This window comes from Myotis nattereri (assembly GCF_964212035.1).
Source record: "Myotis nattereri genome assembly, chromosome: 2".
Lineage (NCBI taxonomy): Eukaryota > Metazoa > Chordata > Mammalia > Chiroptera > Vespertilionidae > Myotis > Myotis nattereri.
In genome coordinates, this window is record NC_138076.1 from 58,094,802 (window position 1) to 58,110,319 (window position 15,518).

At 36.6% G+C, this 15,518-nt stretch overlaps 1 protein-coding gene across 1 annotated transcript in view; it reads right to left on the minus strand.

The window, feature by feature from the left end:
- Positions 1-15,518, minus strand: part of SCEL (sciellin) — a gene marked incomplete at its 3' end in the record, with an annotated part of 104,527 nt that overhangs the window by 10,151 nt on the left and 78,858 nt on the right. The window contains exons 23-27 of the mRNA XM_081083887.1: positions 10,299-10,358; positions 10,098-10,157; positions 9,898-9,954; positions 1,976-2,038; positions 230-322 (exon numbers count right to left, since the gene is read on the minus strand). Of these exons, the coding sequence (XP_080940013.1) occupies positions 230-322; positions 1,976-2,038; positions 9,898-9,954; positions 10,098-10,157; positions 10,299-10,358 (333 nt within the window). The remainder of the gene's footprint in view (positions 1-229; positions 323-1,975; positions 2,039-9,897; positions 9,955-10,097; positions 10,158-10,298; positions 10,359-15,518) is intronic.

A 15,518-nucleotide genomic window follows, 5' to 3' on the forward strand; every position in this document is an offset into this window, starting at 1 on the left:
ACTGTGGACTTTTTAGAGAAAAGTTACATTTTACACCTTCTTATCCATATGTCCCAATTTACCAAGGACCAAGCTGCTAACTCAACACCTTTGTGTAAGCCTGCTTAGCCACTAATAAAATGAGAAATTTCTGCATTTGAAACGAAGCGTCAGGTTGTATATGTGATGTTTATTAAAGACAGAGGAAGAATAGTCCTGTCATTTGTTTTATAATTGACCAAGATACTACCTGAAATTCTTCCTAGCTTCATAAGAATGGGTAGTCGTTCTGGTGGACCAGTTGTTGGGAGCATCAGTCAATCCATTGACTTGGCCTTCTAGCCTGAGAAAGCAAACAAATATTTGCCACTTAAAAATCAAAGCCACTTGGAATTCTTCTTATCTTAAATTTTTTTTTCATTTTATTAAAATTCTGTCCAAGTAACAGGAACCCGTTTACGTTTGCTGGGTTTCTGCACAGGTACACAAGCAGAATACATGTGCTATTTTACTTATTCACAGAAACCGCCTTTAAGAATAATCTTTAGGCATATGACACATTATCTAGTACTAGGATGGAATACTTTTTATTAAGGGCAGGGACCACCTGAACTTGGTCCTGGTAACATTTTCACAGCAGCAGTGCCATTTTAGAAAGCTTTTCATGTACAATATATCTGAGAGTTTATCAATTTAATGAAAATTATCCAGAGGTTGCTTGGAGAAATTCCAGTTTTCATTTTATTTTTAATGGAAAGCCATTCTTTGAAGACTGTAGAAGAATTTTGACTTAGATTTCCGCTAATCTCAAAATGTCACTATGCTTAACAAAGTATAGGCATATTTGCTTTTTCCTATGAAACAGAGAAAAATTCTAAAGCAAACATAGTGAAAGGTTTAGCTCCTTATTCTCCTCCATGTTAGTAAACTCAAATATAGAAACGACATGAAAACCAAAAGGAAAGTTTAGCTGCCTCCTGCACGCCCCACACTGGGGGTTGAACCTGCAACCTGGGCATGTGCCCAGACCAGGAATCGAACCGCGATCTCCTGGTTCATAGGTCGATGCTCAACCACTGATCCATGCTGGCCAGGTGATGTGATTGAAAATTTACTCTTTCATTTTTTCAAAGGTTTTATTAATACCAAAAAAAAAAGAGAAGGAAGATGATTTGGGAAGCTAAGAGAAAGACAGAAACTACCTGTTAGATCTGTTAGATGCAAGAGCCTTCTATACAATTTGCGGGCGGGGGGGAGGGAATGGAATAAGTAACCTACCTCTTTTCCTGATTTTCTATTCTCTGCACAAAATATCAACAATATCACTTCTTTAGATTAAAAAAACTTTTAAACAGAAAAGGCAGCTGCACTTTAGGAAGATAGAAAATAGGACCCTACTGTTTTCAGGGTTCCCTCTATATAGATAGGGAAACGAATTGCTACCATGGAATAATTTTTTATTCTTTCCTAATTTAAACAGTCTGTAACAACAATAAAGGATAGTTTCTATCCAAACCTTCCTATAAAAGCAACCAAGGGACAATAGTTTTAAAGCCATTATACTGTGTGGTATCAAGAAATTTCAAAATTAGGTCCTGTCTTGTGGCAGCGGTGAATTTGTGTATTCTTTTAGCACCAGGCATCCAAGGAAAATATTCTCAGTGTGTTTTCTGCACCACTGAAAATCTACCAAGCAACAGTAAGTAAAAATAAGTCTTCACAGGCCAAGTACAGAAATTTGAATTTTCATGATGCCTTTTATACTAAGCAATAGGACAGCAGGCTTTTAGTCAGAAATTTTAACAGAATTTGAATTTTAATAATTTTTTCCTATATCAGCTTATTAATCATCTTGTACATTGTTCTGTGTTGAGATAGTATTTATACTTAAATACCATACTATAGTGCAATTCCTTAGAAAACATTTCAAGTTTACATAATTTATGCAGGCTCAGATAGAATTCATAAAATAAAAGTAAATTAAATTAAGCTTTACCTTCCATTCTTATTTTTGGGTACATTAGAATTTACTTCAATTAAGTTTTCCAGGTCCCGATCTCTATAGAAAAAATAAATTATATACATATATATTATCTAGGATAAGCACTGTATTATTTCATATAGGAAATAAAAAACAGAATAAAAACTTTAAAAATCAGTACACAACCTTAGACATAGATACTGTGGTATAAAGCTATGGGACATTAAAAATCTGACATTGAGCTGTTGATCTATACAACTCAAGGATGAGAGCATGATGTTATCAGACAAAGAACTGATCTTTGGAAGGTTTGAGAAATCTGGTCTGGAAAGAAACAACTGATTGATATTCACATTCAGTGAATATTCAATGAGCACCACTTTGTGTCACAAAGTACTAATTGCATATTTCCATATGGATTATCTCATTCGGATCTCACAAAATCTTGCAGGACAGCATCTGGGGCTCAGAAAGGCTAAGTGAATTTTCCAAGGTCAATTAACTAATTTGTAAAAGAGTCAAGATTTGAGGCTGAGCCACCTGTCCATCTGAAATCAATTCTTGGATATTTAATTAGAGACTTCACTCCAGCTTTTTGGATTACAGGAACATGAAAAATCAACACAAAATTTGAATCAATAATTCATAATGTGCAGGATAAATGGGACAATTAGACTCTTAAATTTTGGGCTACATTTATGATTTGACACACTTTCATAAGATACAATAAATACCCTGTGGTATGTGATTTATATATTAGTTATTTATGGTATATCTTTGCTATAACACTGATAGTTCCTGATTTCCCCCCGCCCCCCAAGTTTGAAAAAGCCTTTGTCATGAACTTTGTTGGTTAGGAACATAATTTAAGAGTTTGAGTGGCCTGGCCAGCGTGGTTCTGAGCATCGACCTATGAAGCAAGAAGTCATGGTCAGATTCCCAGTCAGGTCACATGCCTGGATTGTAGGCTCGATCCCAGTGTGGGGTGTGCAGGATTCAGCCAATCAATGATTCTCTCTTATCATTGATGTTTCTATCTCTCCCTCTCCCTTCCTCTCTAAACTCAATATATATATATATATATATATATATATATATATATATATATATACACATATATATATTAAAAAAGAGTCAAAGTAGGCCATCTATTCCCCTATTTCCTTAGGCAAGTTTGACAACCTATCTAAGCTTCCTTTTGTAAATGAGGATAATAAAATCCAATCTTATAGGGTTGCAGTGAGAACAAATGAGTTAATGTAAATAAAATTTGTGGGCACAATAACTACAATTGTAGGTGAACTGAATAAGCATAGATAAATGATAGTTAAGAGAACTGTAGTTATTTACAGTATATCTGTGCTATAACACTGATAGTAGGCGCGATTGATTCCAAAATTTTGAGGGACTACTGTTTCATTTTTCTCTCTTTCTTTTAAATTTTCACATCCTTAAAATTTCAGTTTTTGTAAATATCCCTTCTGATCCTGAATAGTAGACTTAAATAATGTTATTTTACATGGAATCAGTATAAGGACTCTCAGTCACAAAATTAATATTTATATGGATGAAAAATAATATTCAAAATTATCTTATATATGAAATAAGATTTAATATTCTTTTTTATAACACCCAACCATTGATAATTGATAAATCTGTAAGTTAGTCAACATTCCTTAGCTATACTTACCCTCACATTTAAAATACTAGCTGCACACTTTTAGTAGGAAATATGCCAATCAATACATGTAAAATGTATGGGATTTTAACAGAAATCTCTCAGAAGTATCAAAATCATTTGACTCTGCAGCCTGAATATGTAAAATTCAAAAAATGGCTTCCTCAACATAAATGCTAGAACTGTATAAGGAAACCTCCTAGATTACATCCTTCAAATTCAGCAATGGAGACCGAAGGCTTTGCATTTGTCTAACCCCTTATGGTCCCTCACTACTTCCTAGTGCCACTAGGCCACTACTTATTGGCCTCCGGGGCCACTGTACTATCTTAATAGCCTAGGCATGAAGTGATTCTGCCCTTAACATTTTTAAATAACACTTCACTAAATACTTGGGGATAATGGAATAAAAAAAGTGGAGTATCATGGTAGTCCATAATCCAGCTTCCTATGAATGCCAAACTAGGGAATGCCATAGTAAGTAGTGAGAGATCACCAGGAAATGTGAATCTTGAGAAATTAGAATTTTGTCCCAGAAAGTGATTCTCTGCTAACCCTGGATGAACTGAGAACCTTTTTCATTGCAACTTGAGTGTAAGAGACACATGGCCATGACCTTATTCCTTATTTTGGGATGTTGTTATAAGTTGGATAATAATCCTCCCCCCCCCCCCACCACCACCACATTAATATGTTGAAGTCCTAATGACATTATGTCAGAATGTGCCTTTATTTGGAGATAGGGTCTTTACGAAGATAGTAAAGTTCAAATGAGGTATTAGGATGGGCCCGTATCAGTGGTATCCTTATAAGAAGGGGAAATTTAGACTCAGACACACACAGATGGAAGACACTGTGAAGACACAGGTTGAAGACAGTCTTTTATACGCCAAGGAGAGGGACCTAGAACAGATCCTTCACTCACAGTCTTCAGAAGGAACCAACCCTACTGACACCTTGATCTTGGACTTCCAGCCTCCGAAACTGTGAGAAAATAAATTTCTGTTTTAAGCTATCTAGTCTGTGGTTCTGGTTATAGCAGCCCTAGCAAACTAATACAGATCTGCTTCTGCCCTCACACATGATTAGGTTTAGTTTCTCAGCCCGATGGTGGGCATCCTCACTTCCTCCAGCATGTTTTACTCCTGCCTGTTGCAGGTACTGTGTTTTCTTTTCCACCCCCATTCCCCATTGCCACTTCCTCCACCCCCTCCTACACTTTTCCCATTCCCTGCCCCCCAAGTCTTTTTGGACCTTAGCTATTTTGAGGGAGAATGGGAATGGTTTTGAACCTGAGGAAAGAGAAGAAACTAGAATCTTACAAATGCAATAATTATAGATAGATAATTCAAAATTGGAACCTATGCATGCCTTCAAAGAAGAACATTCCCAAAGTGGCCTCAGAGTGAATCATTGAATAAACCATATTATTAGTGGAGTTTTCAATAAACAGTGTCACATATCAATTTGGTAGGGGGGATTATAAGATTTAATTCTGAATAGTCTACACTAATATTTAAAGCAAAATAAAAAGTTCTAATTATGTAAAGTATAAAATGTGTATCTGCTTTGGTTGCTCATCCTGACTGGTGTCATTAGCTAGATTTGGAGATCCAGTAAAAGAAGTTCAGATTGCCCATAAACTTCTCAAGCTGAAGGATATAAAAATAAATTTCATTCTTTAATTAAGACCACATCTATTGCATCCTGTCTTTTACACTGTGGTAGAAGATAAAAAGCTGTGAGTCAAAGTGTGAAAAAATGATTTTTATAGAAGCCTAGCCAAGTGCTTCAGGGTTGAGCAAAGGCTTAATTCTAAACCCTTTCTGTGTCAGTTGCACCTTATAATTGTATAGTTTATGAGCAGCTGGAATTAACTCACAGAAAAACCATCACTTCTCTGTGGATACAGTGAGAAATGCTAAAAAGAAATTTTGTTAACCATAGCAACTAATAATGCTTTTCTTTATGTAGGTTTCAAAATGTTTGGGAGAAAATATTAGTTGTTATGTAGAACCATAGCATAAATTTTATATATAATCACTTATCTGTGTTCTCCTTATGTAATTTATTTTCCACTGTCCTTTACAGAGCAGATTAAAGGGAAAATAGAGATTTGGGGGACCACGGTATTATTGTCTCATTTTATAAATTAAATTTATTGGCAAAACATTATTTAATAACATAATACAATTTTCAAGTATAAATTCTATAATTCATCATCTGTATATTGCATTGTGTGCTCACCACCCAAAGTCTAGCCTCCTTCCATCACCATATATTTGATCCCCTTTAATTATGGTCTCTTATTAGGCAGTTTTTTTCTAGGATAAACATTGTATGAGAGAAAGTTATCAGCTCACTCCCAACTGCTCTTCCTCTCCCATGAGATGTGGGAGGTAGTTATTAAAAGCCTCAATATGTTTCTCTCTCTTCAGCTTACTTAAATTGCTTTCGTAGAGTACCAAACACATTTGCAAAATTAAGAGTCTCCTTATGAAAGTTTTACTATGGTACTTCTTTCACGCCAAGAACTAAATCTGAGGCTTTAACTTTAGTGCAAAAGGAAAATTTGTCTCTCTGAAAGGAGTATAGAATACAGTGAGATAACCATATAATTCTTCAACTCTGTTGACACCCCCAAATGGGCCCAGCTTTATATAGTTTTATAACTCTTTTCAATGATGGAGTCATAAAGATTATATATTAAAGAAATTGACAGTTCCATAAAGAAATCGGAAATTTTAGATATTTTAAATATAAGAAGTGACCAAGAATGCTAATGGTTCTAATTCACCATGCTTCCCCGGGATTATGCCATGACCAGGTAGTGATCACTGGCTAAAGGAGACCACTTAGAAGAAACCAGATTCTTCATTCTGGTTTCACTCATGGGGCTCAGGATGTTAGAGCTGGAAAGCAATAGACTTTTTCTTGGAGGAGGATTGTAGGGACTTGGTTAGTTTGAGATTTAGCCGCTAACCCACAGAATATTTATTAAGCACCTAATACGAGCCATGCATTGTACAATGTACTGTAGATAAAGAAGTGAACAAGACACTCAATATTACCATTAAAACCCTCTAGTTGAAGAGAGATGATTAAGTAACCATTTCCTCTAAGAGACAAATGCTATGGGACAGAAAGGATGGAGAATTTGAGAACATCTAGGAGGACTGATACAGATGTGATGGCAGGGGGTGGGGCCTTCCGGAGCCCAAGAGATTGATGCCTAAACTGAGACCTGAAGGGTAAGCAAAAGTTAACCACACAATAGCCCTGAAGGAGGCCTGAGGAGTGTGGGTAAGTTAGGGTATGTGGGTGGAACATAATAGAGGATGTGGTGAGAAGGCCTGTGGAGGCAGGATGGGGTGGGCTTTGGAAAGCAGGTTAAGAAGTGTGGACATTATCCAATGGCAATGGCAATGGGAAGCCATTTAATCAGAAGAATGAGGTGATCAGATTGGTGTTTTCAAAAAATCACTCTACAATGTGGCCAATGGACTGCAGGGTAGAAAGTACGACAGGCGGCTGAGGAATTAGTTAGGAGACTGCCCAGTCATCTAGACTATCGTAGTCATGGGGCCGATGAAATATCTCAGTTCCTGAGATAATTAGAAGCATCCAAGTGACCTATTGATTACGGGGGATGAAGCAATGGAGAGTCAGTGTCACCCTCTCCCCCACCCTCTAGCTATCTGACTTGAGCAGAAATATGGGAAATGTAAAATAGGAAGGAGCTCTTGTTGGAATACTGAAAACTCGGAGGTATGTCTCAGCAAATGGGAAGCCCTTAAAACGTTGGAAGGATAATGGTTCCAATAGTTCAGAGTATTTTTTCTACTTCAGATGAAGGATATGCTTTCCAACTGTAATGGCCTAAATGTCACAAGATGCTTTCCAACCTTCATTTGGGAGCAGCAGTTTACAGGCTACAAATAACTGAATATCTCCCTTTAGTATCTCTTATTTCATGAAGACATGAAACTGTCACTGCTAAGAGCCTGCAGTTTCTCCTTGAATAGGTGAAAATTCTGGGCACATCTGCTGAGTTCTTAGAAGGCGCTTAGGGACACCTGCTTACATTCTGATCAATGGCTAAAGTTTATTCTGCCTCTAACTGCGAATGAAGTATACAGCCGTTGGAAATGTCAGCAAAGTCCCATAAAGAGAACTCCGATTCGCTGCTGTTACACTGTTAAATAATCAGTGTTCACGTCACATTGGATTGGATGTAAAAGTGCCTTGTGGCTGTTATTCCCACTGGGAGGCACTTTAGAATGACCCCTCTCCCTCTACCCCCTGAAATCAAGCAGCCAGCATAAATACGTTATAGATACAGTGGCTGAACCAACGGAAGGAAGTCACTTTTTTTTTTTTTCAAATAGGCAGCTTAGTCTTCCTTGCTCAGCTGTTTTGAGAAAATTCTTGAACATCCAAGCTGATTATCATCAAATCTGGTGTAAATACTAAAGAATCATCAGATATCAGGTTACATCTGTGGATAAAGCTGCCATTTGAAAACAACATGAAGGCCAATATTTTTTAAAAAATTATAGAAATCCTATCTGTGTAAGAAAAATGTCTTCTTTTTATAGATATTTGTTATCAGGAGTTGCTGATAGAAACCATATTTTTATAAAATTAGCCTCTTCTACTAAAAGGCAAAACTCTTAAGAGAAAGTTACCATGGTCTGCCAACATAGCACATTTGCTAGAGGGAGGGAAGGAAGGACAAGAAAGTTAGAAGGAGGTGATGAGGGATGGAGGGAGGGAGGAAGGAGAAGTGGGGGAGGTAGGGAGGAAGGGAGAGAGGGAGGGAGGAGGGAAGGGAAGGATGGATGGAGGGAGGGAAAGAGAACATTTATGGAATGGCCCACTGAGGGAAGAGTTTGCTATAGTAGCCATATGTGGTTATTAAACCTAATCACTCCTAAAACTGTTACTAATAAAAAAGGAAATCTGCCCCAACCAGTACACTATGAAGAAATGGTTCTACTTAATAAAGATATTTTCATATGATTTTCAGTGGCAGAAGCAACACCAAAAGTCTGCTGGTATTTTAGCTGCTAGAAAAACTCTATGAGACAGTACTTTCTCTCCTTCCTCTCATTTTAACAATAACTTTCTAGAATTAATGTTTCTGGATGTAGTTCTTTAATTGCAGAGGTGGAGGGGGATAGAAGGGAAGGGACTGTACAGAGTGTAAAGAATTAACAGAGAAGGAGAATCTGAGCTGTTTTAGCCACAGAACTTTTGTTTTTCTTGCCGATAGTGAGGTCACAAGGACCTGAGTTTAGGTCAGAATGTGTTTTCACATCTTTGAGCTATAGCTTCCTCTTTTATAACATAGGGTGAATGAATATATTTCTCATGGGTTTGTTGTGAGGATTAAATATGTGTAAACTGCCAGTTACATGACAGGTGCCCAATAAATGCTACTGTCTAAGTAGCAACTGCCTTTGTACCTTCCTGCTTCAGAAACCCCCACAACAGATAAAAACATACAGATAGAAAAAGTGGAAAAAAGCATTAATGTCGAAAACAAACTATGAGACATAAGATCTAGACCAATGAGAATATGGCCCTGTCCATCCTCTTTCTCCCATTGGATTAAAGCACTTTTCTGTGTCCTAATTGCTTTCTTCCCTGCAGAAGATTGAGACTATGATTCCCATCTATATATTTCCTCTGATAAAATTTCATGTCAGTAGAACAGTCTGGACTTCTAATGCACTCTGGTGCATTTATCTATTAACTATTAATAAAGCCCTTTAGGTGAATGATATGACATGAAGATGATGAACAATAAGATATTTGCAGAACTCAACTGTAAGTTCAAGGCTAAAATCTGCTGTCACATTGTGAGCCTACCCTAGCTGTGGATCTGTAGTTTCAAAGACCCTGAGTAGCCTTTCCGATCTCAGGAGGTATCAATATGAACCATAAGTTTGGCTCAGTTTCCCCAAAACACTTTTTCTTACTTAATTTCACTCATTTTTCATTTCAGTTCTGACCGTCTATTTCCTAAATACAACAAACACCTCATTGTCTTGGTGCAAATAAAAAGTACAGAACTGAGTCTGAAGCACGACATTGATTCCATCTATAACACTGGGGTTATAGATGTGTCCCCATGTGACACTAAAGAAAAATAAAAGGCTTCAAGAAAGAAAGACAAGACGAGCAAAGAAAAGAAAGAAAATACCTAACCCAGAACCTTAAGAACATGTCATGTTAGTTAGGCAAAGTCACTAACCGTGCTGTGTTCCTGAGAGCAGACGGTTGCACTTTAATAAGATTGTCCAAATCTTGGCTATTCAAAAGAGACGAAAATAAGTTCAGGTTAGCGATGGGTTTTTGGTGGTACTCATTCAACAAAGCAACATTTTACAAACCCGCTGCACCCTGGGACCACAGACTCATGAAAACATGATATGACAGATTTTATGGGATCACCTCTGACTGCTTCGGACCGCTGAGGGGTTCACTCTGATGAGGGTATCGAGATCCTGGTTTCTTTAGAGAAAAACAAAAAGATTGCCAATGAATGAGAAGGTTCTTTTGATAAGATCATGAAGGTTATAAATCTGTTTAGAATTCTGATAAAACAAAATAGTCTTCCCGACTAAAGCAGAAAAATTAGTACAGTTCTATTACCTCTGATTGTTGGTGAGAGTTTCTGGATTCACTTTGATGAGCTTGTCGAATTCTTGATTTCTTTAAGTGGAAAAAAATGAAGGCAGCTCGGTTAGTGGTAATAAGGGTTTATGTTGGTTGGAAATAGGAAGAAAGGATTTGTTATCTTATCACTTAGTTTGAGACATATTGATTTGGCCCAGAACAGCCTAGAAATAAGTTTTTTTAACCAACATTTTGAAATTTATTTCTGTTTTTAATTTAAATATTTTTTATTGACTTCAGAGAGGAAGGGAGAGGGAGAGAGAGATAGAAACATCAGTGATGAGAAAGAATCATTGATTTGCTGCCTCCTGCATGCGCCCTACTGGGAGTCGAGCCCACAACCTGGGCATGGGCCCTTGACCGAAATCGAACTCAGGACCCTTCAGTCAGTCCACAGGCCAACACTCTATCCCTTGATCCAAACCAGCTAGAGCCACTCTGAAATGTTTTAACTTTATGAAGATACAAACTGATTCTAATGACCTTGCTATTTTAAAAATTATATTCATCAATTAAATATCCTATATAATAAAAGCCCAGTGACCGAATGGCAGAACAACCAGAACGACCAGGCAACCAGTCGCGCACTGACCAGATGCAAACTGACCAACCACCAGGGGGCAGACATTCAGTGCAGGAGCTGCCCCCTGGTAGTCAGTGCCCTCTCACAGTGGGAGTGCTGCTCAGCTGACTGCAGAAGGAGCAGCTGCTCAGAGGGCAGGCCCACAGCCACCGGGATAAGCCGCGCTCCCACAGCAGGCCGATCCCTGAAGGCCACACCCCCCACCAGTGCATGAATCCATGCACCAGGCCTCTAGTGTATATATATATATATATATATATATATATATATATATATATACTCTAAAATTAGGATTACGCTTAACATAAGATTTGGCAAAAGTGAGTTTCAGCAATCCATCAAAATTGAGTTTTCTTCCCTCTATGATGACTGCAAAACCAAATTAAACTCCGTTGTTTATGGTCAAATGAATAACATCCTCTGAAATTGTCCAATTCCTATTTGAAGTCCTACCAGTTTCTTTTCCCAGTCGCAGAACAATATTTGCTTTCACATGGTTTGCCAACATTCACTACCTCATTGTGTATAATGCCTTGTTTTAAAGGCTGGAAAGTTGTGACTTTTCAAAGTGTTCCTCTAAACTCCTTTTTAATATCTATTCAAATAAATACAATAGGCTGCCATGTCAAGAGGTCACAGGACTGGCATCTGCTCCCAGCAGCATCTTGGACAGCAACCTGCCTGTACCGCCTTCCCTCCAACAACCCTTTTTAATCATATAGAAATAAAATATATTTTACTCATGGAAAACATTGCTGTGAGGGAAGGGGAGCCTCTTAGAGGTTAATCATCAAAAAGGTCTGAGAAAGTTCCCCTGACTAGCCTCTCTATAGGATGTGCTTTCCATCAGCGCATGGATTCACTCAGTTGAACACCTTTCTTAGATCTCTGTGGTAGGCGGAAAGCCACTCATTGAATTTTCACTTTTTTGAATTACCTTCAATAATATTATTCTCAAAAATAATCAACTGGTATCTATAATTACTATTAAAAGAATGATTAACATATGAAAAACATCCATTGCAAAAAACCCAAAAAACCCTATCAATCTGCCATAAGGCAAAACCATGCCTGAAAGATAACAATTTTTAAAATTAGGTTAATGTGACATATTAGAAGAAAAAAATACAAAGAATGAAACTTTGTAGAGGAGATAATATGCTCAAAAGCCAGAGTCTTTCAATGTATAAAATTAACCATAAACAGAACTTCCATTTTAACTGTTCTGCTGAACGTAGAAAATTTGATTCATCCAACTACCTAGAAGCCCAATAAAGTGATTGTGAAGCCCAATAAAGAAATTAAAAAAAGAGAAAGAAATATATTTTACATCACAGCCCAATACTAAGCTCTTTATTCAGACAGACACACACACAATGAAACATAAATTTCATGAATTAATACCCTCACTACATAAGAACTCTCATTTTCCACTCTATTTAATTCATTTTACTTAATTGGGAAAAAATTCTGATTGCCATTCACTAAATTAATTACAAAACCCTTTAATGGGTTGCAACCCACAGTTTGAGAAATACTAACTTATAAAACATAAATGTACGCTATATTCTATTCCTAGTCCCAAAAAGACAATACTGTGTGTTAATAAAACAAGGATCTCAGTAACAGTCCTGAATTGCCTTGATTGACAGCACATGCAATTTATCTCAATGAACTGAAAACAACAAATTTATAGAGTTGTTTTTTCAGGCCCTGGGTACCTACAACCACAGGAATCTTATATCTACCTTTTTTCGAGGAAAAATATAACATGTTTTCTACTGAGGTTACTGATTTCACTTATTTTGCCTTAAGGATGTAGTAAAGGGACACATTAGAATATTAAAACCTATTATTACTTCCATGTACTCTGAAAGCTTGGCAGTAAAGTACTTGGCAGTAATCATTCTATGAAGTAATCATTCAAATGACCCTTTAAAGCAGTAAAGACACCTCCTGGCTGTCCCATGGCAAGAGCAATAATCCCAACCTTACAGCCTCCTCTATTTCCCGAGGTTCTCAATTAACTTTCATTTATTTTAAGATCAAAGTCTGTGTGCTGTGGTTTAAAGAACGGTAGTCAGGCTAAGAGTTAGGCTAGACATTAGAAGAACGCACAGAAGACAGATTTTTGCCTCTGGTCTCAGTATTCTCATCTGGAAAATGGGGAGATTGGTTTGGGTCATCTCTAATGCTCTGCCCATCTCTAATATCTTCTACTCCTAGGAATCTATGAATCTGAAATTTACCACTTGTCATGTTTATTAAGTTAGCTATTCAATGCCTTTTTTTCTTTTTAAATGTAACGCACTAAGAATGCATTCTATATCCAGCAAGCAGTACGTGAGTATTCTAAAATGTAATATATTAAATTGACAACCTATTATTGTCTCGGAATAACATCTCTGGTATATAATTAGCTTTAATCTATGATAATTGCCTGCTGTTAATAGGATTCAGTATGTCTACTGAATTCTCTTTGTGGTGTTCATGGCCTATAATTATATCTCGTGTGCTACTCATGACACCTACTAGTAGTTGTAAGCTTCAAACCAGTTGGTGCTCAATAATTACTTAGAGCACAGAACTACTATCAGTATCCCACCAGTTTTCTCTACGTCCCTAGTTAAATCACCTGCCTTTTCTGAATCTTAAATTCCTCTTCTGTAAATTGATTAGGTTAAATTGAAACAGAGGTTTTCAAAATTGTTCAAACTAACTGGGATATGAGTTCCTTGAAGTTCCTTCATTTCACCTCTAAGATTTTGCAATTTTCATATGTACCAACTAAACTCAAGAAGAAAAATCATGAAAACATTGTCAAGATATAGTATATAACATATATAATAGTATTGTATAATGATATAAAGCTAATCATATAACCAGAGACAAAAAGTGACTTATATCATCTTACACATGTGTACTACTTAAAGAATTATCAAAATTTAGGGCCATAACTTTGCTGGGAGCAGCAAACCATCTAAGAAACAGTAAAATTATAAAGTTTCCACTAAGTATCAAAAAAATACTCTTCAAAAACAAGGATGAATGATAGTTGCTGGCCATGAGTCTAATGAAGTGTCTGAGTGTTTTTTTAAATTATATTATTTTTTAATTAATTCAAGAGATAAAGGTATTAACATTAATTCTACAAAACAAACAGCACATAGACCAGTTATGTTCCTACTACAATCACTCTCTTCAATTGCTTTACTTGAAGCTGAAAAAAGTGAAGCCACCACATATTTTTTTCAGCTGCCTTTCTTTTTTGCTATTAACAAATAGATAATCTAAATTTCCAGGGACATTTAAAAATTGTGATGCTTTTGCCCCAGCCAGTGCTCTCAGTGGTTAGAGCACCAGCCTGTGCACCAAATGATTGTGGGTTTGATTCCAGGTCTTGGGCAAGTACCTGGGTTGCAGGTGTGAACCCAGCCACAGTTGGGGGTGTGGGGAGGCAACCAATCAATGTCTTTCTCACATCAATGTTTCTCTGTCTCTCTCTCTCTTTCTGTCTCCCTCTCCCTCCCTTACACGCTCTCTAAAAATCAAGGGAAAACATATCCTTGGGTGAGGGTTAACAGTTAATTAATTTAAAAATGTATGATGCTTTTAAAAGACTTATTCCATTTGTAAATAGAATGATTATAAGTCATTTATATTCTTGTTGTGTTTAGTTAAGGAGAAACAAAACATTACAAAACAACAACAAAAAGAAACATCCTTCTCTTGCCCAGCCATTTTTTTTCTGACAGCTTTGAGGCTTAGATTACTAAATGTATTAAAAACTTTTTCATTGCTAAAATAAAATAAAAGATCAAATTCAAATGGAAATCAGCAAATTTTATGACTGGCATTTTTTTCCTTTTGACACTTGAATCATTCAATGGAATCTACATAAAAAGCGATAAATTTACTGTTTCTACTTTATATACATTAGTTATCTTCTTTAAATCCTCAAAACAACCTAATAAGACGTTTACTATCACCCCTCCTTTATAAATAAAGAAACTCGACTTCAGAGAAGTTAAGACACTCCTGGGGGCCAGGTACCTAAGAAGTGACTGAGGGTGAACCAGGATTGAAACACTGTGATGCTGTTGCCCCAGCATTGAAGATTGAAACCATGGCAACTTGATCCCAAACCCCATGCTCCTTTCTGCTAACACCCTTCCTCTCTCTCTGTTCATGATTCTTTATATCTGCACAGGGCTTTTCACTGACATTATTATCTTCCCAAGAATGAAAGGTAGCTTGGAGTTAGTTGCTCTGCCATGCTTTTCTTAACTTCTGTTCCATTGTATAATGGGTCTTAACTTCTCAAGAAGACAGAAACAAATTCAATGTCACAAAAAGTATCTTAAATATAAGAATGTTATGTTGCCGATTTTCTTAGGAGTCATTTAAAAAAATAATCCTTGGGTTTGTGAAGGAGTAGAAAGCCAATATTCTTTAATTTATTCAGTTTTATAAACTTAATATTTATTTACTGTAAATTTACAATAATAAACTAGTTTTGGTATTTTGTGTCAAAATGAATTTCTCAAGTAGTAATCTATATATATAAAACCCCCGATTTGGCTCAGTGGATAGAGCATCGGCCTGCGGACTCA